Source organism: Zootoca vivipara, chromosome 3 (genome assembly GCF_963506605.1).
Source record: "Zootoca vivipara chromosome 3, rZooViv1.1, whole genome shotgun sequence".
Classification (NCBI taxonomy): Eukaryota; Metazoa; Chordata; class Lepidosauria; order Squamata; family Lacertidae; genus Zootoca; species Zootoca vivipara.
Genome location: NC_083278.1, coordinates 98,431,179 through 98,457,366, shown reverse-complemented (window position 1 = coordinate 98,457,366; position 26,188 = coordinate 98,431,179). Strand labels below are relative to the sequence as shown.

General features: G+C 44.2%; 1 protein-coding gene and 1 long non-coding RNA gene across 3 annotated transcripts in view; both read left to right on the top strand.

Moving 5' to 3' along the window:
- Nucleotides 1–26,188, top strand: part of HAAO (3-hydroxyanthranilate 3,4-dioxygenase) — a 67,182-nt gene that overhangs the window by 24,259 nt on the left and 16,735 nt on the right. Inside the window, exon 10 of one of the 2 annotated variants that reach the window (XM_035111217.2) lies at nt 4–2,576. The exons of the other annotated variant lie outside the window; for it this stretch is intronic. Within the exon in view, the coding sequence (XP_034967108.1) occupies nt 4–82 (79 nt within the window). The 3' untranslated portion in view covers nt 83–2,576. Of the gene's footprint in view, nt 1–3; nt 2,577–26,188 lie in introns of those variants that run through there. 2 annotated transcript variants of the gene reach the window in all.
- LOC132591832 (uncharacterized) lies at nt 19,109–21,937 on the top strand. The gene is made up of 3 exons (XR_009557246.1): nt 19,109–19,324; nt 20,308–20,418; nt 21,756–21,937. It is a non-coding gene; the product is annotated as an uncharacterized LOC132591832 (long non-coding RNA).

Below are 26,188 nucleotides of genomic sequence, written 5' to 3'. Positions count from 1 at the left end.
AAGGTTTCAGTGGAAGAGAGCTGAAGGATCCATTGCTCTTTCCGTTATTCAGGATCCAGCACGGAAAAGACCCTACACTTGAGTTGCTGGCAAGGCTGATTAATAAAAGTCTGATAAAATGTTTTATGTGAGCACAGAAGAAGAAGAAGAAGAAGAAGAAGAAGAAGAAGAAGAAGAAGAAGAAGAAGAAGAAGAAGAAGAAGAAGAAGAAGAAGAAGAAGAAGAAGGGATTCATTAATCTTGAATCCACACATCTAAAACTATATGACACCACTTTAAACAGTCATAGTTTTCCCCAAAATATCCTAGGAACAGAAGTTTGTTAAAGTTGCCACAGCTCCTTGGAAAGAGGGATTGATTGTTAAACAACTCTGGAATTGTAACTCTGGGAAGGAATAGGAGAGTTTACAAACAACTCTCAGCACGCTTAATAAACTACAGGGCAACTGATATGACTTTCCATATGTGGTGGGCATGTGAGCTGTTGCAACCATTCTGGGAAAGAGTATGTACAGAAATAAGCAAAATCACGAATCAGGACATATAATGTAATCCAAGCCTATGCTTATTAACAGACATTCAACTTAATTTGTTATACAAGGAGTTTATTGATTTTCTTCTGGTGGCTGCACAATTACTCATAGCAAAGTAATTGGTCACCTACACATCAGACAATAGAAACAAAAAATATGGGCAATTGCTTTTTCTGAGAAACTAACAAAGAGAGAACATGTCTCAACAAGGCATCTGATCTGGATAAGTTTGTTGAACTATGTTACTCTTTTAGAAAATATTCATATGGACTTATGGGAAAGTCTATCTCATTAGTCTTCTGTTCCATGGAGAGAGGGTAGGAATGGGGAAAACCAAAATGAATAAAAATAAATGACAACTCCCAGATTTTAGGGGTTGGGGAGCCAGGGCTGGTTAAAGTGATTTCATAGTAATTTAAATGCATGGTGTGAATGTGGCCTAAGACAAAATAAAACATACTTTGGTGTTCCACTAGGAGTGCGGTCTTGTAACATGAATGCCTAGTTTTTATATATATAAAACAGTGTCAGAACTCTTGAACAGACTTGCATCACCCACAACACCAGATTCAATTTTAAAAGTTGGCAGGTGTCAGTATATAGGTAGAAAAATTCAATTTCGGAATTCTTAGGGCTGAAAGGAATGGAGTGGGGTGAGGGGAAGGATCTGTACAGTCTGAGCCAGTGGTTCATAGATCTCCCTTAAAAAAGCCCAAATGAGCTGTGTAATAAGAAATTGAATTGATGGCATGAAATATTAGTTTTGATCAAAAAAATATGGAGTTGATGAAAGTTATGAAAGTAGAGAACATGAGAGCAAATGATATACATAGCCAGGGAATTCTTTTTGATTGCCCAAGTAATCGGCACATTGTACATAACAACACTTGCCCACCATTCTCTTGAAACCCAAGCCCCTCGTGTTTTCAGTGTTCCTAAATGCTTAGCTTTGCAGAATGCAGTGACCAAAAACCTCCCCTTGCATGCTGATTGGGCTGCTATCGGATACTGCAGCCAAAACAATACTGGCTGTTTTGAATCCATCTACCTCCCTCTATCTTGGGCCATTACACCACAACATATAGCATATTTGAAAGAAAGGAAAAAACAAGAAAGGTTGACAAGCTGAGGGGGAACAGAATAAACATTTATTCTTTGCAGGAGGGCAGCATCTTGAGGTGGCTCTCATCCTGTTTTAAAAGTTTGCATTGCAGAAATCAGAATCATCACAGCACCTGAGTTCCAGACGGATGCCATAATTCTCACGAGGAGGAAGATCACACCTTACCACATCCTTCGTTGCACAATTGAGTAATTTATCTCTAAACATCCCATCTGAGACAAGGTGTGAAATGGAAGAAAGAGGAAAAGAGAAAAGAGTGAAGATTTGTATCATCCTCACCCTCAGTCCCCACAATGATTAACTGGAATTCACATAAAATATCCAAGCTGCTCTCCATTAAATAGCCTGGTAATATTGATGGTTGAAAGAATAAAGAAACACAAGGGCTGAATCTAGACATATCAAAAAAACATTTTAGGAAAACGTGTTGTAAACTTCATAACGGGGAAAAACGTTGAAGAAAGATGGGACTCCACAGCGCCATCCAGTGTCACAGTGTTATAATGCATATAGAACGCTTTTTCTTTACTAATGCTGCTGAGTGCAAGGTTTATTACTCTGGGGAAACAAAGCTATTCTGAATACAGGTACATTATTCTCTCTCCACCTGCTTCTACAGCCCCTAAATCTGCTCTAGAAGATAGAGAGAAGCCCACAAACAAGTTTAGTAGGCACATATGGAAAGGGGGGGCGGTGGAAATGCTTATTGTGTGAGCTGACCTTGGTACCCACATGCATAAAGGTAAAGGTAAAGGGACCCCTGACCATTAGGTCCAGTCGTGACCGACTCTGGGGTTGCGGCACTCATGTCGCTTTATTGGCCAAGGGAGCCGGCGTACAGCTTCCAGGTCATGTGGCCAGCATGACAAAGCTGCTTCTGGCGAACCAGAGCAGCGCACAGAAAAACCATTTACCTTCCCGCCTGAAGGTATTTATCTACTTGCACTTTGACGTGCTTTCGAACTGCTGGGTTGGCAGGAGCAGGGACCGAGCAACGGGAGCTCACCCTGTCGCGGGGATTCGAACCGCCGACCTTCTGATCGGCAGGCCCTAGGCTCTTTGGTTTAACCCACAGCAGCACATGCATACTGTGGGATTTTGCAATGAAACATAAGTATTCGTGGAGGGTTTGAGACCCAAGAGCTGTGTTTTCTAGAATTAAGTCGCACACCCTCTTCTCTGGTGATGTAAGTATCTTATTTTTTCTTCTTTTAATTATTTCTATGTGCTGGGGTGGGGGGTTGACACAAAATTTTATGCACCGGGTACCACCTGACCTTGCTACGCCACTGGATGATCGAAGAAATAAGACATTCTCTTCCTTTCCACACTCACACTCTCTTCAACTATGCAACAGCCAGGAAAGAAATGTCAGAACTTGCTGCATACAAGCTCAGACTGCATACTTGAAGCTATGCTTCTGAAAAAGGCATTTGAACGAATTATTCTGATTTGTTGTATCACTAAGCTGAAAGAAATGGAAAATAAAAAGAAGGGGAATGTGGACCCTGGAGCCCAAACAAGGCAGAACCTTTGTAGCTCTTTCTTACTTTGAAAGGTGGTGATGCCAACGCAGATTCCTTCATCATCAACTTCACAGGTTTGGTGGTTGCATGGTACTCCTGGTATCATGACTAGGCATTTTGAACAGAGGCGAGCATCTGCTCCAAATGACAAAACCAAAATGTTGTGAATAATGGAGGGTTGCTTTGATTGATGGGTTATATTTCTATGCCGATCTTCATTGAATGGAACCCCAAAGTGTCTTAGAAACAATGAATTACAATAGCATAATAGACCATCAGAAATACAGCAGAAATCATACGGAATAATTAGCAAGATTTATAAAAAGCTATAGTCAAATGGCCACGGAGTTTCCCTAAGGAGCTGTAAAATGTTAAATGGAGGAATGGAGAAAGAGGCAGCCCCCAGATGACTTCTGAAGGACTTTCTGCTTGTCAAGCTGGGTGGACTTTTCATAGCTTGTTCTTTAAAGAATTGACCCCAAATTTGGCTTCTTCTTTAAAGAATTGACCCCAAATTTAATCCCAAATTGGGATTAAAAGGAGTTGGCACATGATGGAAAAACATTGATCCATCCATCCCTACCTCTGAAATGAACCTATAGTTTGCCCTCATCTTTTTAAAAAAGGTTTTAATTAAAGATTTCTTTTGCTACAGAAGGCTTCCCCACATCATGAGGTTTTATTTTCTATTTGCAAAGTATCTCTACCCAGTAAAGGTGTCAGTTTCCCTGCTTGCACCCTAATTTGAATATTAGGGAGAGTTGCTTAAATACATAAAGAGTTGAACAGATTCTAACAGGCTGCAGTAAAGAAAGATATGTGAAGCAGGGCCACTCCATCATTGATTGCAGGGGGTTGGACTAGATGACCCTTGGGTCCCTTCCAACTCCCTTGGCTCACCCTCTCCCTCAATTGCCACCTAGCAATTGTCTTTCCCTTAAGGTGCAACAGAGGAAGGGAACAGAAGAAAGGCCATTTCATCGACTCAGTTCAGATTCTGTGGACAGATAATAAATTTGGTTTCGTTCATACTTTAGTATGAAACTACCTAAATTGCATTTGCTTTCTCTCAACCTGCACTTAACCTGCCTCCCTTGGCTGACAGTGCTTTTCCCAACTCTTGCAGAAAGAACATACCTCCAGGTGTGAGGAGCAGGAAAACACAGATTGCAAGAAGTACTTGACTTGGGATGGACATCTTGGTATCAAAAGGACACTGTATGCACTCCAGCAGAGCCCCAAATCACAGAGGAATAGATGTTCCTCAGAAAGGAACTATAAAGATAAATGGGTGGGCGATACAGTAACATCATGAACAGGCCACTCATCACAGAACAATAATCCCAATTTAAGTGATAACTTGAATTGTGGGTGGAACAGAGTCTGTAAGGTCAGGACTTCAATGGCCTCTGCAAGTCTCCACTGGCACACCTGGCACTTAAAGAACCAAATAAATGCACGGCAAAATCAAAAATATCATCAGTGCTTGCCCAACAATAAATGGTCAATGGTTTTAATGTTTCTAATTTGATATAATAAATATGTAGAAACGACAATGTAAACACCACAAAGACATACTTACATCACAACCTTATGTATGCCCATTCAAAAATGACTTCAAGGTGACCTTTTAGCCTCACTAATATAGAAAATATGGGAGTGACAATCTTATAGCAGATTTTGATAGCCAAGGTGTGTAAATAAGTAGCAGAGTCTTGACGTTACTACAAGACTAAATGCATTTCCCCACACCCAATGAAGAAGAAAGTGTTGTAGGACTTCCTTTCAACATCCTTTGTTTTATTTTGTACAGTCATACCTCATGTTGCGTCCGCTTCAGGTTACGTTTTTTCATGTTGCATCCCGCAGCAACCCAGAAGTACTGGAAAGGGTTACTTCCAGATTTCGTCACTGGTGCATGCGCAGAAGCACTAAATCATGCTTCACGCATGCGCAGACGCACTAAATCACGCCGTACGCATGCACAGACACAGTGCTTCGGCTTGCATCAGATCCGTGTTACAGACGGGCCTCCGGAATGGATCCCGTCTGTAACATGAGGTTCCAGTGTATTGAAGAGACTTTGTCCACTCAGCCAGTAAACCTACACCCACTTACCAAGGAGTAAGCTCCTTTGAACTAAGTAGAATTCACTTCTGAGTAAACCCATTCAGGTTTCATTCAATGAACATGTAATGTGTCATGTAATGATAATGGTAATTTCCAGAATATCTAGTAATACTTTAGAATTTCAGAATTTGGTTTTGAGTGCAAAATTAAGAACATAAGAAGAGCCTGCTGGATCAGGCCAATGACCAATCCAGTCCAACATCCTGTTCTCATAAGAGTCAGCCAGATGTCTGTGGGAAACTGGCATGAATGACCCAAGCACAAGGGTCTTCTCCCCTCTGGTTATTTTCAGCAACTGGTGTTCAGAAGCAGCTCTGAAAGTGTGATTGCCAGAGAAAGTGTTCCTGACAAATTGTTATGCAAAGCTCCTGCACATTAGAAATGCATTCAGGGCACACAAGAAACCCATAAGCAGAGCACGGTAGTACACATTGTACTTAAGGTACACAGTATAGTTCCATTCTGGCTGAACTCCCAGATAGCAATGTCCCAACTCCTCCCTGCCTCCATATAATTTCATTACACTGTGGGAAGTGTACCAGAGCAAATGCACCCGCTGGCCAAGAAAGCACATACATAAAAGGCAAATGATGAAATGAAAAACTCAGACAAAGTCATAGGTTGATGACTGTTTCATTTCAGTTTCTGGCCAAAAATCTCCCCTTTCATGCTATCAGGTGTGAGGAGTCCTCCCCTCCCTTTGGTAACTTCAAAGATAATAATTAATGAGCACTTTATATTTTATAGTCCTTTTTATTCAGTCATCTGGTTGCAAGCAAAGATACACATCCCTCCACAAGGAGCGCAGGTGCCTATGATAAATCCTCCCCCTTCCATTTCCCACAACATCCCGGGCGCCAACAGGAAGTTCCTCCTCCTCTCTGCATTCTTTGTTCTCTAATACGGACAGACCTCCTAGTTCTTGGGGAGGGAGGGTCTCTCACACTCTCTAATGTCGTCTCTGCTGGCTGTTCCTTCCCTTCTGTTTTTCTTTCCATTATCTCGTAGCTAGGCAATGTGACGTTATGAGATGTAAATCTTCATAACGATCGCCGAAAAAACAAGTGTCCATCATGCTTCCTTCTTGCCCTTATAGAGCTGCATCATGCTGCTCCCCCTTCCAGGGCTCCGTTTGGCGTAAAATGCAGAGTTTTCTTCTTGCACAACAGCAAGCAGTGTGACCACAGAGGGCAACACAATAAATCACAGGAATAGTGAGCTTCTTCTAAGCTAATTGTCCTTTATTTACACAGCAATAAATCAGCAGCTCCCAGCGAAGAGCACTCCATGTTGCCGGTGGAAAAACGAAACTAAACACAATACAGAGAACAAAGACAGATCCCCGTATGTACTCCTCCCTCCTTCCTCCCAGCGGCCAGACGTCACAGCAGACTGCTTAACCCTTTAGCAGCTCTGATGCTCCTCACACCCCCTCTCGCCTGGATCGCTGGGGAACAGTGGGTATCTCAACTTACCCCCAAAACAACCCCTTACAGAACTCCTCATGACGTTGGAAGCACATGGGTTTTGTGAACCCATCTGCTAGATTCTCCTGAATTGGACAGTACTTCAGCTTCACCAAGCCTGTCTGAATACTCTGACATACGTTTCAGAAACGGATGTCCAAATGTTTGATTCTGGCCTTATATTGCGCAGACTCTGCCAGTTTCATACATGGCTGATTGTTTTCCCAAACCATGATGGGCAAGCTACAAACACCATAGATCTCTTGGACCAAACATCTGTAGTATTCCAGTTCTCTACAAACCTCCAACAACGCACAGAACTCCACCTCAATGGAAGAAAGAGCTATGAGGCTTTGCTTCTGTGAACGCCAACCAATCAGAGAATCTCCAAACCAAACCAGACACTGATTTCCTGTCTGCCAGATTGGCCCAATCAGCATCTGCGTAGTACGTGAGCTGTGGCTCACCCTGTATTGACAGCTTCAGACAGAAATCCTTGGTGTCCTGCAAGTACCTCAGCACTCTCTTGATGCCATTCCAGGCATGCACACTAGGCTGTGTAGCCTCTCGGCTGAGCAAATTGACTGCAAAAGCAATGTCTGGCCTACTCCACTGTGACAAATACAGCAGACTTCCTAGAGCAGACTGAAAGACTTCGGGACTCTCAAACGCTACTTTGTCCCCTACCTGTGAGTCTTTCACAAAACTTGCCTCCATGGGTGTTCTGACACCCTTGCAGTCAGACATCCTGAACTTCTCAAGCAACTGCTCAAGCTTGCCTTTCTGACTGAGCAAGAAACTACCATCTTCAGACCTGTCAACCTGCACTCCTAGGTAAACTTTCACTGCACCTAGGTTCTTGAGCTTAAAATGCTTTCCAAGCTCCTTTGCAAACTTCTGCACCTGCTTCTGGCTCTTAGCCAGATAGATGATGTCATCTACAAAGACCAGCAACAGCTCCTGCTGCTCTTCTGCACCTTTGAGATACAGGCAGCTATCAGCTAGACTTTTCTGGAAACCCATGCTTTCCAAGACATCATTCAGACACAAGTTCCAATTCCTGGCTGACTGTTTCAGACCATAGATGGACTTGTGCAGCTTCCACACCTGACCTGGCACATCGCCCTCATACCCTGGTGGAGGCAGCATACAGTTCCTCCTCAAGAACTGAGTTCAGATAAGCGACATCCACGTCAAAGTGATTGACAACCAGCTCCCTCTGGGCTGCTGATGCTAAAAGCATCCTAAAAGATTCACAGTGAGTGGTAGGAGAATAAATTTCCATGAAGTGTAACCCTTTCCGCTGTGTGAAACCTTTTGCCTAGCCTTGTACTGTGGCTCACCAGTTGCTGTGGGTTTGAGTCTGTAGACCCACCGACTGCTCACTGCCTTCTTGCCTTCTGGCAACTGTGTGAGACTATACACACCTAGAGACTGCATGGAATTTAACTCCTTCTCCATTGCAACCTTCCACTTACCAGCTTCCTCTTGAGGCAACTTCTGAACTTCCTCAAAGCTTTCAGGTTCACACACTGCTAGATTCACCCATACACTGATGGCGATGAACCTGTCAGGTGGTTTACCTTTTGTGGTGCATGTTGAACGCCTTAGCACCACTGCAGCTTCCCCCTCTGACTCTGGCGTGCTTGTCTCAGACTGTACCTGGAACACTCCCAAGTAACCTACTGCACTTGCTAGCACCCTCTGGGATAGGTGTGGGTGAAATGGGTTGCTATGTCTCCCAGGCCGTGCCTGGGGGGATGTGGGTGCACTCCTGGTTTCCTGTTTCACCTCTCTAGGAGTTTCTCCACTTGGTCCTGCCCCCTGATCTGGGTCTGGCCCTTGGCCTGGACTCCCAGCAGGTACCTGAGCTTCCTCCTCCTCACCAGGAATGGCTAGACCGTCATGCAGGATCTCAGGATTCCCATGAAGACGTTTCCGCCCATCCTGCTCACAGAACTCAGCACTCCTGCTGATGTGGACTTGTGCTTGATCCCCCTCCAGGGACACAAACCTTCACCCCTTGGAGTTTGGCTCATAGCCACAGAAAATCATCTTCCTTGACCTTGGTCTGTCCTTCCTACGCCTATGGAATGGCAGAAGAACCCAGGCTTCACAGCCAAATGAGCGCAGAAAATGGACCTTGGGCTCCTTGCCATACAGCAAAGAATAGGGCGTGGCATCAACAACAGAATTGTAAGATCTATTCAAACAAAATTTGGCACAGCACCAGGCCTTCCCCCAAAACTTCTGGGGCAGCCCTGTATCAAAGAGTAGAGCCTCCCCAGCCTCAGATAACGTGCAAAAACGGCATTCAGCAATTCCGTTTTCCTGATTACTGTAGGGGCAAGTCTTCCTGTGTTTTATCCCCTTACTCCGGAAGAACCCTTGTAGCTCCGCCCCATAAATTCTCCTCCGCGATCGCTCTGAAATGCGTGCACCGTGAGGGAGAACTGTAGCTCAACCTCAGTGACCCATTCCTTAACCACAGTGGCTGCCTCTCTTTTCTCCTTCAAGGTGATCAGCCAACCCATTCTGGACTGGTCATCTTGTTGATGTTTTTATGATCGTGGTGCTATAAAGTTCATTAGTGGATCATAAAACACTCGTGGACCCACGCTGCCAAGTTGCAATGGCGCCCAGCCACGTTCCCACTGTGCTAGTTTAAAATCCTCTTCTTGTATCTAGCAGAGTTACTGCGCAACTGGAACCAGATAGCAGTTTGCCGGTGTCTTCAAGAAAACGAGCACACTGTAGCTTCAAAACTAACTTAAACTTTACTGAAGCTTAACATAATACATCTAAACCAACTGAACTAAGCTGCATTTTAGCAGCACTCTTATCTCTTAACACTCCTCTCACCTAACTTTCTGCTCTCATGCTCCGACTCAAACTTCACACAGAGAGAGAGCATTCTCTTTAGAGCATGATTTATGACTAAACGGCAATTAGCAATCAGCACACAGCTGTGGGCTAGCATCCAGAGAATAAGAACGCCTGAGAGTGTTTTTAACTCCTTGCTGTCCAGAATCCCAACACATCTATCAAAGTGAGTGCATAATGGGCTCAGCCCAGGCTTGGGGTAGCCATGGGCCCTGAGAGGTCCATGGACACGTGCTTCTTCTTTCCAACCTAGGATAAGAACACGTCTTCGCTTTCGCTTTTTTGCATGCCCTGCAGTCAAGAAACCTGTTGCAGGATTTGAACTTGCACCCCTCTGTGCATTCAGGTGCCTTACCAACGTATTTGAAGTTCAAATGGGCAAATCTTCGGTGCCACAAATGCTGGCAATCACCGTGAACTGGGGCATTTGGGCCATTTGCGCACTTTGCTTGTGCTTCACCAGTGCTACTCCTACTTGTTTGCCCCCTCCCTTCCAGGACAAACAGCTCATCTGAACCCTGAGCAACACTGACCAGCTCCACCCAATCTTGGAAATGGTACACATGTCATTGTCAAAGCAGACACGGAACCCATCACACATTAAATGTAGACACACTTAACAAACAGCTTTTCATGCCTGAAAGAACATAAACATTAAGTTCAGTATTCAGACATTGCATATAGAAAACACCACTGCATGCTATGGTGCTTGTAGAACCATCAGCCATAGTAATGCTCTGTTGCTCTTCAAGTGGCCTGCAATCTCATACATGACCACTAGGTGGAACCAAATGATGGCTGGCTCCACTATCGATGATCCAGCGTAGGTTGTTTCTAGTCCCATTCTTGACTGTCGCCATGGCAGAGGAGAGATGTTTACTGGAAACCTTACCAGAAGATTTCCCATGACCTTGTCCGTGTTGCTGCTGGCCTCCATGGCCCCCTCCTCTGGGCTGGCTGCCCTGGGAACCTGGCTGGGCGACCTTGGCAGTTTCTGGCGCTGGACAATTCCTGGCTACATATCCAGGTTGGTTGCACCAATAACAAAGACGGCTTGTGTGACAAATTGAAGCACCTTTAAAATGTTTATTCCTGCCCGGCTGGCAAAGAGTTAACCCACCTCCAGCCTGACTGGCATAGAACTCTGATGGGGGCGGGACTGTGCCCGGTTTGAAAGGAGGGAGTGTCGGTTTGGTCAGTTAGGAGGGAGAGGGAGGAAGGTGTGGTGTGGTGTTATGTGGTGGCTTGTTTGAAGACAGTGAAGAGGCTAGGAAAACTTAAAGTTAAATGTTTGACTGAGTTTATTTTGTACAACTGGAACAAAGCTAATTAATAAATGACACGTTAAAGAAACCCTTATGTTTTTAACACAATAAAACTTCATCTCTGTTTTTGCCAAAAAGGTCCGTCTGTATTTTTCCAGCGAGGTACCAGGACTCACAGCCGTGGTGACTCAAGAGAGGGCAAAACTCACCCCAGGCAGGGAGGTGGCAGTTTGTGTCCTTAAGTTACACGGAGGAGGCTTAGAAGGGTAACCTGAGGTGCCAAGGAGTTGCCAGAGTGCATAGGGCAAACTTCTACAGTGGGGAATCCAACTGAGGGAGACCCTTTACTGGAGGCAAAGGGGTTATTCCGTGGGACAGCCTAGAGTTTCTTAGGGTACCAGGTCACGCAAGCTGGAAGGTTCTCCTTACTAAGAAACCCATTAGTAAAAGGGGTTTATTTTTGAGGCGGCAGGAGAAGAGGGTGGGTGTTTTCCCCTCTGGATTCCTGTGTCGCAGTGATAGTAAGAGAGAGTGGGACCAGGGTCGTCACATTTTTGGTGGCAGCGGTGGGATCGAAATTCAAAGCTCACGCGCCTAGTTTGGTTTGAGTCTGTCAGGATTTTCCTGTGAGGAAAATGACTCACGTAAGAAAACCCAGAGAGGCAAAAGGAGATGAAAGAACGGAAGGGGCTGAGGGAAGCCCAGGTTCTGAGGTAGAACTGATGAAACTACGATTTGAGATGGCCCGAATTGAAGCTGAGAGGGAAAAGATAGCAGCTGAAAGTGAGAGGGAAAAAGCTAGAATTGAAAGTGAGAGAGAAAAAGCCAGAATTGAAGCTGAGAGGGAAAAGATAGCATCTGAAAGTGAGAGAGAAAAAGCTAGGATTGAAGCTGAAAGTGAGAGGGAAAAAGCTAGAATTGAAAGTGAGAGAGAAAGAGCTAGGATTGAAGCTGAAAGTGAGAGGGAAAAAGCTAGAATGGAAGCTGAGGAGAGAATGCAGTCCGAGAGGTTAAGGGTTCAATTAGAACAGGACAGAATGAAGCTTGAAGAGATACGTTTGAGATCAGAATTAACTCGGAGTCCAGTTAATAATGATAGTGCCGCAATTAATTTAAAAAGATTCCCCAAATTTGGAAAAGACGATAATGTCGAATCGTTTCTATTTACCTTCGAACGCGTTTGTGTGGAATTTCAAATACCTGAGGAGAACTGGATGCTTTATTTAAGACCTCAAATTTGTGGGATACTAAGTGAAATTTATGCTGACCTGAGGGAAGAAGAGCTGTCAAGTTACCAAGTATTTAAGCAAAGGGTCAGGGTTCGATGTGGACTCACGGCTGAACAAAGCAGAAAGGCTTTTCGTGAGGCAAAAAAGGAACATAAAGAGACTTATGCCCAACTAGCTAGCCGCTTAGATAAATTACTGGACAGATGGATTCAAGGGAGTGGAGTGAAGGACTTTGAGGAGTTAAAACAATTAATTTGTTTAGAACAGTTTTTTAAGCAAATCCCTAGCAATTTACGTTGGTTCTTGAGGGATAAAAAGCTGAAAACTGTGGCAGAGGTTGCAGAGGTCTTAGATGAACTACAAGGAGATTTCAATGAAATCGCATTCCCAAAACACTCACAGAAGGGTAATCCATGGAGAAACAGAGAAAATAAAGACAGGCAAGAAAATTTTCCTGTCAGGGAATCAGTTTCTGACAAGACAGGGTCTAAGAAAATCACTTGTTTTTTCTGTAATCGTGAGGGCCATGTACGTGCCAGGTGCCCCCTGCTGGTTAAGTCGCAAACTACACCTACTGCAGCTAAACAAATAAAACTGATAACGCAGTCACAGGAAAATAGCTCGCCTCAGACAGAAGGCTCAGAGAAAGCAGACAGTCCAGCTGAGACTACTTCTAAGGTCTTGCAGGTCTGGAGGGCTGAGCAGGAGTGCAACCAAGATTACATGGAGCCAATTGAATTAAATGGTCAGTCTTTTTTAGGTTTGAGGGACACAGGAGCAGAAGTCTCACTTGTTAAATCACAATTTGTTCCAAAGGAGCAGTACCTCAAGGGTCAGTCCTATAGTTTAAAAGGCATATGGGGCCCACATTTTGAAGTACCATTAGCTGAAGTTGATATTACCTACAAAGGATTTTGTGGGAAATGGAGAGTAGGAATCCTAAATGAATTGGAGGTACCCTTTTTAATAGGGAATGACCTAGCTAGTCAGAAGCACCGTATTCAAGTGATAACTAGGTCACAGTCTCAAGTCACTGAGAGTAATCCTCCTGCAGTTATAGAGTCACCCATAGATCCTGGTGAGGATGAAGGGCTGATTAGCGTGCCAGTGGTTCAGGAGCACGGTGCCCAATTCTTGAGTGATCAAAAAGAGGATGAAACTATAAAAGAGCTGTGGGGTAAAGCACAAAGTCCTACTGCAGAAGTAACTGTGGAGAACCCCTGCTTATTTACCACCATTGAGGGAAGACTGTATAGAATTTCCAGGAGAAGGAAAACTGCTGCTGTTTGGGAAAGGAAGAAACAGTTAGTGTTGCCAAGAGCTTACCGGTTGCAAGTGCTACAAATGACACACGACGCACCCTCAGCAGCGCATCTAGGCATTAGAAAGACTAGTGATAGAATCCAAGCAAGATTTTACTGGCCTGGGATGGGCAAAGACATCAAAGAGTATTGCAAGTCCTGTGTGATCTGCCAAAAAGCAGGCAAAAGAGCGGACAAAACGCGAGGCTTGTTACAGTCTATTCCCGTAATTACTGAGCCCTTTTCCAGAGTAGGAGTGGACATCCTCGGGCCTATCTCCAGAGTTACAAAAAGTGGGAATAAATTTATTTTATGCCTCGTGGATTATGCTACGCGCTATCCAGAAGCAATACCTCTAAAGGACATTGATTCCAAGACTGTAGCAAAAGCCCTCATGTCGGTGTTCTTAAGGCTGGGATTCCCCAAAGAAATTATAACAGATTTAGGGACATCCTTCACGTCCAAGACCATGGAAGAGCTTTTAACTCTTTGTGGAATTAAGCATGTTAAAACTACGGCTTATCATCCGCAGTCGAATGGCTTGACGGAGAAATTTAACTCAACCCTGAGCCGGATGCTAAAAACCTACTCCATCAATCATCCTAACGACTGGGATGAGAGGTTGCAACACTTCCTATTTGGTTATCGCGAAGTGCCGCAGGAGAGCACAGGGTTCAGTCCTTTTGAACTCCTATTTGGACGACAGCCACGAGGACCCCTAGACTTGATGAAAGCAGCGTGGTCGGGGGAGGAGCAGATCGACAGCCCTGATGTTGTGACGTATCTACAGGAGCTGCAGAGCGACCTCCAAGAGTTACGGGAGCAAGCTGCTTACAACTTGCAGCAGGCACAGTGTCGACAGAAGCAGTGGTATGATGCACACGCAAGAGACAGATCTTTCCAGCCTGGTGACAGTGTGCTCGTGTTAAGAACAAGACGTCGAAAGAAGTTGGAGATGTCGCGGGACGGTCCCTTCAAAGTGGTCGAGAGGATATCAGCGGTGAACTATTTAGTAGAGTTAGATGGGGAAGGGAACCGATGTAAAATTTTTCATGTAAACTTACTTAAGCCTTATTTTGACAGAAATAAGTTGGTGTTACAAGTAAAGGGGAAGATGACACAAGGAATTCATTTAACTGGGTGGGGAGAGCTGAGTAATGGCACAACTCTAGCAGAAGTGTCATTCGATGAAAATCTGACCCCAGAGCAAAAGGAGCAGTTAAAAATAGTCCTTGCTCAGTTTGCTCAGATCTTCTCAAACGTCCCAGGGAGGACCAGCCTAGCAACTCATGTAATAGACACAGGGTAAGCACATACGTGGGAAGGAAAACATCATAACGGACGCCTTATCCAGGTATTTTTGAGAGGTATAGGATGGTGTAAATTATTATATGAAATGGTGGGAACCCTAGCAAAACATTTTGTGCTAAGGCGTTATAATCTAACACATGCCACACAAGGTCTATCTGTGTACAAGTTTATGAGATGTTAATTTAGTTGACTTTGTAATATGAATGTTATAGAATGCATTGAAGTATTTTTGACCCCAAGCCCATTGCTTTGGCATTGCTCTAGTTAATTAAGAGCAAGCCGACGCAATGTCTTTGTGGTGGGGGGAGATATGTGACAAATTGAAGCACCTTTAAAATGTTTATTCCTGCCCGGCTGGCAAAGAGTTAACCCACCTCCAGCCTGACTGGCATAGAACTATGATGGGGGCGGGACTGTGCCCGGTTTGAAAGGAGGGAGTGTCGGTTTGGTCAGTTAGGAGGGAGAGGGAGGAAGGTGTGGTGTGGTGTTATGTGGTGGCTTGTTTGAAGACAGTGAAGAGGCTAGGAAAACTTAAAGTTAAATGTTTGACTGAGTTTATTTTGTACAACTGGAACAAAGCTAATTAATAAATGACACGTTAAAGAAACCCTTATGTTTTTAACACAATAAAACTTCATCTCTGTTTTTGCCAAAAAGGTCCGTCTGTATTTTTCCAGCGAGGTACCAGGACTCACAGCCGTGGTGACTCAAGAGAGGGCAAAACTCACCCCAGGCAGGGAGGTGGCGGTTTGTGTCCTTAAGTTACACGGAGGAGGCTTAGAAGGGTAACCTGAGGTGCCAAGGAGTTGCCAGAGTGCATAGGGCAAACTTCTACAGTGGGGAATCCAACTGAGGGAGACCCTTTACTGGAGGCAAAGGGGTTATTCCGTGGGACAGCCTAGAGTTTCTTAGGGTACCAGGTCACGCAAGCTGGAAGGTTCTCCTTACTAAGAAACCCATTAGTAAAATGGGTTTATTTTTGAGGCGGCAGGAGAAGAGGGTGGGTGTTTTCCCCTCTGGATTCCTGTGTCGCAGTGATAGTAAGAGAGAGTGGGACCAGGGTCGTCACAGCTTGCAAATGCTTTCACAGTGATTTCCGGGCTTTTGCCTGCCCCCCCCCACTGCTTTCTTTGTGTGCACAGTGCCTCTTCAGATGCTGATCTGAACCACATCAGTAGCAAACCTTGCCAGCAAAGCCTCTCCTGGCGTCTTGTGCCTTGACTTCGCCCTCACTGCTCGCAGCAGACTGGCCCCCTCTGAAACCCGCCCTCTTCTCCCTGAGAGTAGCTGCAGCCTCTTACGTCACTGCTTTCACTTCTGGGGTAGGGACCCGGGCTTCAAGCCTGGCATAGCCACTGTAGAACTGCTTCTTCCTGCATCTCTCAGCTAAGGAAGCAGCTTTGGAGACTTGTGGCTTTAACTCAGACTGCATCTCTGGGTGGCTGTGCTTTCCAGACTGCCTTTCAGCCTGTGGGACAGTGCTGTTCTCCTTAACTGGTGTCTCAACTCCTCCATCTTCCACACACCCCGGGGCTCTAGCGTACTCACACAGATGTCGCTGCTCAGCTTCCCTCCAGGGCTGGAACAATAGTCGCCATCTTCTGCCAGTGAGTTCATCTGTTTCATGCCGACTGCAAGCAAACAGGTCTCTCTAACTGGCTGCGTGTATGCTCTCTGTAGCCCACACTGTGCTATAAATCACCCTTAGAGTCTAGGTGACCTCTAGTACCATAACCTGTGACGTTATGAGATGTAAATCTTCATAACAATCACTGAAAAAACAGGTGTCCATCACGCTTCCTTCTTGCCCTTATAGAGCTGCATCACGCTGCTCCCCCTTCCAGGGCTCCGTTTGGCGTCTCTGCTGGCTGTTCCTTCCCTTCTGTTTTTCTTTCCATTATCTCGTAGCTAGGCAATGTGACGTTATGAGATGTAAATCTTCATAACGATCGCCGAAAAAACAAGTGTCCATCATGCTTCCTTCTTGCCCTTATAGAGCTGCATCACGCTGCTCCCCCTTCCAGGGCTCCGTTTGGCGTAAAATGCAGAGTTTTCTTCTTGCACAACAGCAAGCTGTGTGACCACAGAGGGCAACACAATAAATCACAGGAATAGCTGGCTTCTTCTAAGCTAATTGTCCTTTATTTACACAGCAGCTCCCGGCGAAGAGCACTCCATGTTGCTGCTGGAAAAACGAAACTAAACACAATACAGAGAACAAAGACAGATCCCTGTATATACTCCTCCCTCCTTCCTCACAGTGGCCAGACGTCACAGCAGACTGCTTAACCCTTTAGCAGCTCTGATGCTCCTCACAGGCAACTCCTGTCTAAGCTGCTCTGGGTCCGGGTCTCTCCCTGCTTCTGAAACTGCTGGAGACAAGGGGCGTGAATCTTCCCATTCCTCTAGCTCCTCTTCAGAGAGGATCTGATCTGCCTGAGAATGCATTCCCCAGTCCTCTGATTCAGACCATTCCCTGACACATGCTGATTGGGCTGTTCTAGGATACTGCGGGTGGCGTTGTGGTCTAAACCACTGAGCCTTGGGCTTCCCAATCAAAAGGTCAGTGGTTTAATCCCCGCAACGGGGTGAACTCCAGTTGCTCGGTCCCAGGTCCTGCCAACCTAGCAGTTCGAAAGCACGAACTGCTAAAAAGTGCAATTAGAGTAATAAATACCACTCCGGCAGGAAGGTAAATGGCGTTTCCATGCACTGCTCTGGTGTTGGTGTTCCTTTGCGCCAGAAGTGGCTTAGTCATGCTGGCCACATGACCCAGAAAAACTGCCTGCGGAGCCGGCTCCCTTGGCCTGTAAAGTGAGATGAGCGCCGCAACGCCGGAGTCATTTGCGACTGGACTTAACTGTCAGGGGTCCCTTTACTGAAATAGTACTGACTAATTTGAACCCACTCAAACCCCTCCCCCCACTATCGTGGACCATTCCACCACTGCATATATCATACTTGAAAGAAAAGAAAAGAAGAACCCAAGAAAGGATGACTAGCTAAAGAGAAACAGTATATAATTTTTATTCTTTGCAGGAGAGGGGGAAGGCTGTGTCATTTCAGTTTCCAAGAATGCAAAAGAAAGCTTGACATGTCAACATTTAAAGGGGAAATAGATCCTCTTTTTCAACTTCAGGGACATTGTGAAGGTGCAAGGGGTTCATGCCAGTGGCCACACATAGACTAAGAAGAGGCAGGCAGCTTATGCCATGGGAGAGAAGCACTATGGCAACTGATGCATTTGTTAATTTTGGATTCTGTCTCATTTCTTGATTCCTAAATTCAGTTTTTCCAGTATTCCACAACAATTCATTATTTTAATGGTATAGGGAAGTAATACTGTCTCCAACCCTCGGGGCAAAGTTTAACTATTATGGCTACTAGGCACAGATAGCCTTATCTTCCATTAATATGTCCAATCCTTACCGAAAGCCGTCCAAATTAGTTGCCAGTTCCAGCAAGCTCTTCTTACATTCATAATTTTGTACTCAAAACCAAATTCTGAAATTCTAAATAAAGTATTACTAGATATTCTGGACATTAGCATTACCATTACACAACAGATCTCATGTTCATTGAATGAAACCTGAAAAAGGTGGTCCTTTATGGCTCTGCTGAGTTCAGTGGAGCTTACTCACTGGTAAGTGGGTGTAGGTTTACTGGCGGAGTGGACAAAGTCTCTTCAATCCAAAATAAAACAAAAGACATTGAAAGGAAGTCCTCTAACACTTTCTTCTTCTTTGGGTGTGGGGAAATGCATTTAGTCTTTTAGGAACGTCAAGACTCTGCTACTTATTTACACATCTTGGCTATCAAAACCTGTTATAAGTTTGTCACTCCCATCTTTTCTATATTAGTGAGGCTAAAAGGTCTCCTTGAAGTTACTTTTGAATGGGCATGCATAAGGTTGTGATGTAAGTATGTTTTTTGCACTGTTTATATTGTCGTTTCTTCAGATTTATTATATCAAATTAGAAACATTAAAACCATTGTTCATTTATTGTTGGGCAAGCATTGATGATATTTCTGATTTCGCCCTGCATTTATTTGGTCCTAAAAGTGGAGACTTGCAGAAGCCATGGAAGCCTTGACCTTATAGACCAGGCATCCCCAAACTGCGGCCCTCCAGATGTTTTGGCCTACAACTCCCATGATCCCTAGCTAACAGGACAGTAGTCAAGGATGATGGGAATTGTAGTCCAAAACATCTGGAGGGCCAAAGTTTGGGGATGCCTGTTATAGACTCTGTTCCTCCCACAATTCAGGTTCTCATTTAAACCGGGGTTTTTGTTCTGTGATGAGTGGCTAGTTCATGATGTTACAGCCCACCCGTTTATATTTTCTTCCCGAGAACACCATGATCTCTAGGGTGTCGTTAAAAGGATCAAAGGAAGAAGCTTCTCTACCCTGGAGGAATCCAGTGAAGGTCCACATCTATTCCTCTGTGATTTGGGGCTCTGCTGGAGAACATACAGGGTCCTTTTGATACCAAGATGTCCATCCCAAGTCAAGTACTTCTTGCAATCTGTGTTTTTCTGTTCCTCACACCTGGAGGTATGTTCTTTTTGCAAGAGTTGGGAAAAGCACTGTCAGCCAAGGGAGGCAGGTTAAGTGCAGGTTGAGAGAAGGCAAATGCAACTTCGGTAGTTTCATACTGAAGTATGAACCAAACCAAATTTATGCTCTGTCCATAGAATCTGAACTGAGTCAATGAAATGGCCCTTCTTCTGTTCTCTTCCTTTGTTGCACCTTAAGGGAAAGACAGTTGCTAGGTGGCAATTGAGGGAGAGGGTGAGCCAAGGGCAGGTGTTGTTGCAGTAGAGCTGATCAGAGAATCATAGAATCTTAGAGTTGGAAGGGACCCAAGGGTCATCTAGTCCAACACCCTGCAATCAATGATGGAGTGGCCCTGCTTCACATATCTTTCTTTACTGCAGCTTGTTAGAATCCGATCAACTTTTTATGTATTTAAACAAGTCTCCGTAATTTTCAAATTAGGGTGCAAGCCGGAAAATTGACACCTTTACCGGGTAGAGATACTTTGCAAATAGAAAATGAAACTCAAGATGTGGGGAAGCCTTCTGTAGCACAAGAAATCTTTAATTAAAACCTTTTTTAAAAAGATGAGGGCAAACTCTAGGTTCATCTCAGAGCTAGGGGTGGATGGCTCAATGTTTTTCGATCCTGTGCCAACTCCTTTTAATCCCATTTCTTTAAAGAACAAGCCATGAAAAACCCACCCAGCTTTACAAGCAGAAAGTCCTTCTGAAGTGGTCTGGGGGCTGCCTCTTTCTCCATTTAACATTTTACAGCTCCTTAGGGAAACTCCGCGGCCATTCAGCTATTACTTTGTTTTATCTTGTTAATTATTCAATATGATTTCTGCTGTATTTCCACTGCTCTATTACGCTATTGTCATTCATTGTTTCTAAGACACTTTGGGGCTCCTCTGAATGAAAATCGGCATAGAAATATAATCCATAAATCAAAGCAACCCTCCATTATTCACAACATTTTGGTTTTGTCATTTGGAGCAGATGCTCGCCTCTGTATAAAATGCATAGTCGTGATACCAGGAGTACCATGCAACCACCGAATCTGTGAAGTTGATGATGAAGGAACCTGCGTTGGCATCATCACCTATAAAAGTAAGAAAGAGCTACAAAGGTTGTGCCGTGTTTGGGCTCCATGGTCCACATTCCCCTTCTGCTTATTTTTCCATTTCTTTCAGTTTAGTGATACTACAAAGGGGAATAATTCATGGAAATGTCTTTTTCAGAAGCATAGCTTCAAGCATGCAGTCTGAGCTTGTAGGCAGCGAGTTTAGACATTTCGTTCTTGGCTGCTGCATAGTTGAAGAGACTGTGAGTGTAGAAAGGAAGAGAAGGTCTTATTTCCTCGATCACCCAGTGGTGTAGCAAAGTCAGGTGGTACGCAGTGCAGAAAATTTCTTGTCACCCCCCAACCAGCACATAGAAATAATTAAAAGAAGGAAAAATAAGATACTAACATCACCAGAGAGCAGTGTGTGTGACCTAATTCTAGAAAACACAGCTCTCAGGTCTCAAACCCTCCATTCATACTTACATTTCACTGAAATATCCCACAGTATGCATGTGGTGCTGTGGGTTAAACCACAGAGCCTAGGGCTTGTCGATCAGAAGGTCGGTGGTTCAAATTTCTGCAACAGGGTGAGCTCCCGTTGCTCGGTCCCTGCTCCTGCCAACCTAGCAGTTCGAAAGCACGTCAAAGTGCAAGTAGATAAATAGGTACCGCTACAGCGGGAAGGTAAATGGTTTTTCTGTGCGCTGCTCTGGTTTGCCAGAAGCGGCTTTGTCATGCTGGCCACATGACCTGGAAGCTGTACACCGGTTCCCTTGGCCAATAACACGAGATGAGCGCCGCAACCCCAGAGTCGGTCACGACTGGACCTAATGGTCAGGGGTCCCTTTACCTTTACGCATGTGGGGACCAAAGTCAGCTCACACAATAAGCATTTCTGCCGCCGCCCCCCTTCCCATATGTGCCTACTAAACTTGTTTGTGGGTTTCTCTCTACCTTCTAGAGCATATTTAAGGGCTGTAGAAGCAGGTGGAGAGAGAATAATGTACCTGTATTCAGAATAGCTTTGTTTCCCCAGAGTAATAAACCTTGCACTCAGCAGCATTAGTAAAGAAAAAGCGTTCTATATGCATTATAACACTGTGACACTGGATGGCGCTGAGGTGTCCCATCTTTCTTCAATGTTTTTTCCCGTTATGAAGTTTACAACACGTTTTCCTAAAATGTTTTTTTTTTAATGTGTGTTTCTTTGTTGTGTTTCTTTATTCTTTCTGCCATCAATATTACCAGGCTATTTAATGGAGAGCAGCTTGGATATTTTATGTGAATTCCAGTTAATCATTGTGGGGACTGAGGGTGAGGATGATACAAATCTTCACTCTTTTCTCTTTTCCTCTTTCTTCCATTTCACACCTTGTCTCAGATGAGAAGATTATAGATATAATACTCAGTTGTGCAAGGAAGGATGTGGTAAGGTGTGATCTTCCTTCTCATTATCAAAATCGCTTCCGTCAGGAACTCAGGTGCTGTGATGAAACTGATTTCTGCAATGCAAGCTTTTAAAACAAGCTGAGAGCCACCTCAAGATTCTGCCCTCCTGCAAAGAATAAATGTTTATTCTGTTCCCCCTCAGCTTGTCAACCTTTCTTGTTTTTTCCTTTCTTTCAAATATGCTATATGTTGTGGTATAATGGGGCAGGATAGCCAGTATTGTTTTGGCTGCAGTATCCGATAGCAGCCCAATCAGCATGCAAGGGGAGGTTTTTGGTCACTGTATTCTGCAAAGCTAAGCATTTAGGAACACTGAAAACATGAGGGGCTTGGGTTTCAAGAGAACGATGGGCAAGTGCTGTTATGTACAATGTGTCAATTTCCTGGTTATTCAAAAAGAATTCACTGGCTATATACAACACTTGCTTTAATTACCTCTACTTTCAAAACCTTCATTCCATATTTTTTGATCAAAACTTATGTTTCAAGCCATCAATTCAACTTCTTACTACACAGCTCCTTTGGGCTTTTTCAAGGGGTATGTATCATAGCTGCCAAGTTATCCCTTTTTTAAAGGGATTTTCCCTTATGCTGAATAGGCTTCCTCGCGAGAAAAGGGAAAACTTGGCAGCTATGGTATGTATGAATTTCTGACTCAGACTTTACAGATCCTTCCCCTCACCGCACTCCATCCCTTTCGGCCCTATGAATTCTGAAATTGAATTTGTCAACCTATATACTGACACCTGACAAATTTTAAAATTAAATCTGGTGTTGTGGGAATGGAATCCCCACTTGTGCCGGGGTTCCATTCCCCTTTTCTGCCCCTGCCCTGCCCTGCCCTGCCCTGCCCTCACCCCCTTCTGGTGGTAAAAATGCTGCTCATGTCAGCAGCCCCACTTGTGCTGACTGTGCGCAAGTAGGACAGTGCCTGTATTTATTTCTGTACAGTGGTACCTAGGTTTAAGTACACAATTGGTTCCGGAAGTCTGTACTTAACCTGAAGCGTACTTAACCTGAAGCGTACTTAACCTGAAGCGAACTTTCCCAATGAAAGTAATGGAAAGTGGATTAATCCATTCCAGACGGGTCCGCGGAGTATTCAACCTGAAGCGTACTTAACCCGGAATATGAGTGCAATTGGTTCTGGAAGTCCGTACTTAACCTGAAGCGTACTTAACCTGAAGCAAACTTTTCAATTGAAAGTAATGGAAAGTGGATTAATCTGTTCCAGGCGGGTCCATGGAGTACTTAAACTGAAAGTATTCAAACAAAAGTGTACTTAAACCGAGGTATGACTGTACTCTGATACAATCTATACACCAAACTCCCAGTCAATGGGGAATACAGACACAGCTCATTGGAGAGCACCTTGTATATTTTATGTGAAATCTAGTTAATCATTGTCATGGTGGTGGTTCACTCTTTTCTCTCTTCTTCTTTTCTCTCTTCCACTTTCCTCCTTTCCACCCCTTGTCTCAGATGGGAAAGTTACTGGGAAAATACATGGTTGCAAGTTGGGTAAATCTCTGAAGTTTGGTTCTATAACTTATAAGCCAGAGCTCATCACCCATTATGAATTCCACTGCTGCAGGGGTAAGGATTTATGCTATGCAAAATTGCAAGACAGGCTGAAAGCAACGTCAAGATTCTACACTCCTGCGAACAATAAAAGTTTATGCTGTTTCGCCTTGGCTTGTCAATTTTTTCTTGTTTTCGTTTCAATTGTCCTATGAGAAGTGGTCTAGTGGTCCGGGATAGCAGGCAGGGGATTGGGGTTCAAAAGAGAAAGTACTATTCCCACCCCCCACCCCCAATGAGTATGAAAGGGGAGGTTTTTGGCCACTGTATTCTACAAAGCTAAGCATTTAGGGACTCTGAATACACAAGGGGCTTTGGTTTCAAGAGAATGGTGGGTTAATTTATTATGGACAATATGTTGATTATTCATGCCAGTTTCCCACATGCATCAGGCTGACTCTTGTGAGAACAGGATGCTGGACTGGATTGGCCATTGGCCACAACACTTGTGGGGGAGGATTTTTTAAATAAAAAAACATAAAGCCCACCTTTTTAAACTGCTAGTGGATCTGGGACAGGGAGCTCCCTTAAACACTACTAGAGTCATTGATCTTCAAAGCTCTTGGGGGAGTCAGAGGTGTACTGTACTTTCTAGGCACATTTTCAAAGGTTTATCGGCAGCGATAAAGAGGAAATGGTTGGAACAGCAGATATGATGCTTGGAGTCACGATGGATTACCTAGCCCTGACGTTGTGAGTGAGGATATCCTGGACGGGGTGAGCAATTAAGAAGCAGTTACATATTAAATTGCTTTGCAATTTATCAGCCATGCCATGTTATTTCAAAATGAGAAGATGCCCTCTGTTCATGTTCCCTTGTGACTTCAATCCAAGAAACGGGGGAAATCCCCCACCTGATGCCTGAGAATTTCTGATTCCTCATCTGTCAGCTATATAGAGAGAATTAATCAACACATCCACCCCAATAAACTGTTCCTTTAGCATAGTCCCTACTCCCTGGAAGGGCCTGCCCATTAATATTTCTCAGAGACTCTGTAACTCAATCTAATGTTTTATCAGTATTTTTAATGAATATTTTATATGTGCTTATGAAAACTACAGTTTTTTGTCAATTAAGTGGTAAAGAAATCTTGTTAAGCTGACACAATTAAAATACTTTGGCCATCCTCGCTAGGGCAGATGGCAGCTGGAGTCCAACAACATCTGGAAGAAATTCCCCATCTCTGTTCTGAGAAGAGTCGTAGCCAACTATAGGCTTAGTATATATGGGCACCATGTTCATATCTTGGATTTCATAGAATCATAGAATCATAGAGTTGGAAGAGACCACAAGGGCCATCCAGTCCAACCGCCTGCCAAGCAGGAAACACCATCAAAGCATTCCTGACATATGCCCGTCAAGCCTCCGCTTAAAGACCTCCAAAGAAGGAGACTCCACCACACTCCTTGGCAGCAAATTCCACTGTCGAACAGCTCTTACTGTCAGGAACTTCTTCCTAAAGTTTAGGTGGAATCTTCTTTCTTGTAGATTTCTTTTCTTGTTTTTTCTTTTGATGTGATCTATTAGCAAAAGCAAACTTGAGATGGTGCAGTGTTATAGCTGATGGTGATGGCAGCAACCCCATTGGGCACTTGTTTAATATATTTTGTGCCTGTCTTAGCTGTTCTCTGTTCCCATCAGCCCTAGCAGATGGTGGGCCATGCTGGAGGCACATCTTGGGATAAACCCACAGTGTCATAAACATAATACACTTGCCCTTCTTAATAGCAATACTTTTCACATGCTCTGTGAGAATGCTGTCCTCAACACCAGCTTCCCTTCCCCCCCACTTTTTTTTGATTGAATAGAATCGTTCACATATGACCACAGAGCTATTGGCTCCTACAGGAGGCAGTTATGGCCACCAGCTTAGGTGCCTTTGAAAGAGAACTGGTCAAATTCATGGATGGGGAGGCCATCAATGACCATTAGCTATGACTGATGTATATGCTTTGCCTCCATGCTTCTGAATACCAGTTGCTGGAAACTGCAGAAGGGCAGAGTGCTCTTGTGCTTTGGTCCTCCTTGCTGTTTTCCTACAGGCATCTTGTTGGCCGCTGTTAGAACAGGATGCTGGACGAGATAATATATTGGCCTGATCCAGGAGACTCTTCTTATGTTTATAAACTTTCTACCATATTTTGTAACCCAAGGTTTCTGCCTGAGTTTTTCTTGCTGCTGTATGCAAAAACACATGAATCTGACCTTTGGAGATTGTAAGTAAAAACCATTTTAACTTACTAAAGGGTGTAGTTTATGAAATATTACAGAAGGTAGAAAGGGGAAACACTGTAACTGACTTAGAATGGGATCTCTAGAAGATCTAACAGCCTATATTCCCATGCTTTACTGCTGTATTTTTGGTGACTTTTTAAAACAGTACCGGGGGGGGGGGGTGTAAATTATTACCAGAGAGCCTTTAGTCCCACATTTGAATTTAGGGACCCAGTAAATTCTTTCCAATTAACTAAATAATCAACACATTGTCCATAATAAATTTACCCACCATTCTCTTGAAACCAAAGCCCTTTGTGTTTTCAGTGTTCCTAAATGCTTAGCTTTGTAGAATACGGTGGCCAAAACCTCCCCTTTCATACTCATGGGGGGGGGGAATAGTACTTTCCATTTAAAACCTCCACCCCCTGCCTGCTATCTCAGACCACTAGACCACTTCACATAGAACAATTAAAACAAAAACAAGAAAAAATTGACAAGCCAAGGCGAAAAAGCATAAACTTTTATTGTTCGCAGGCGTGTAGAATCTTGACGTTGCTTTCAGCCTG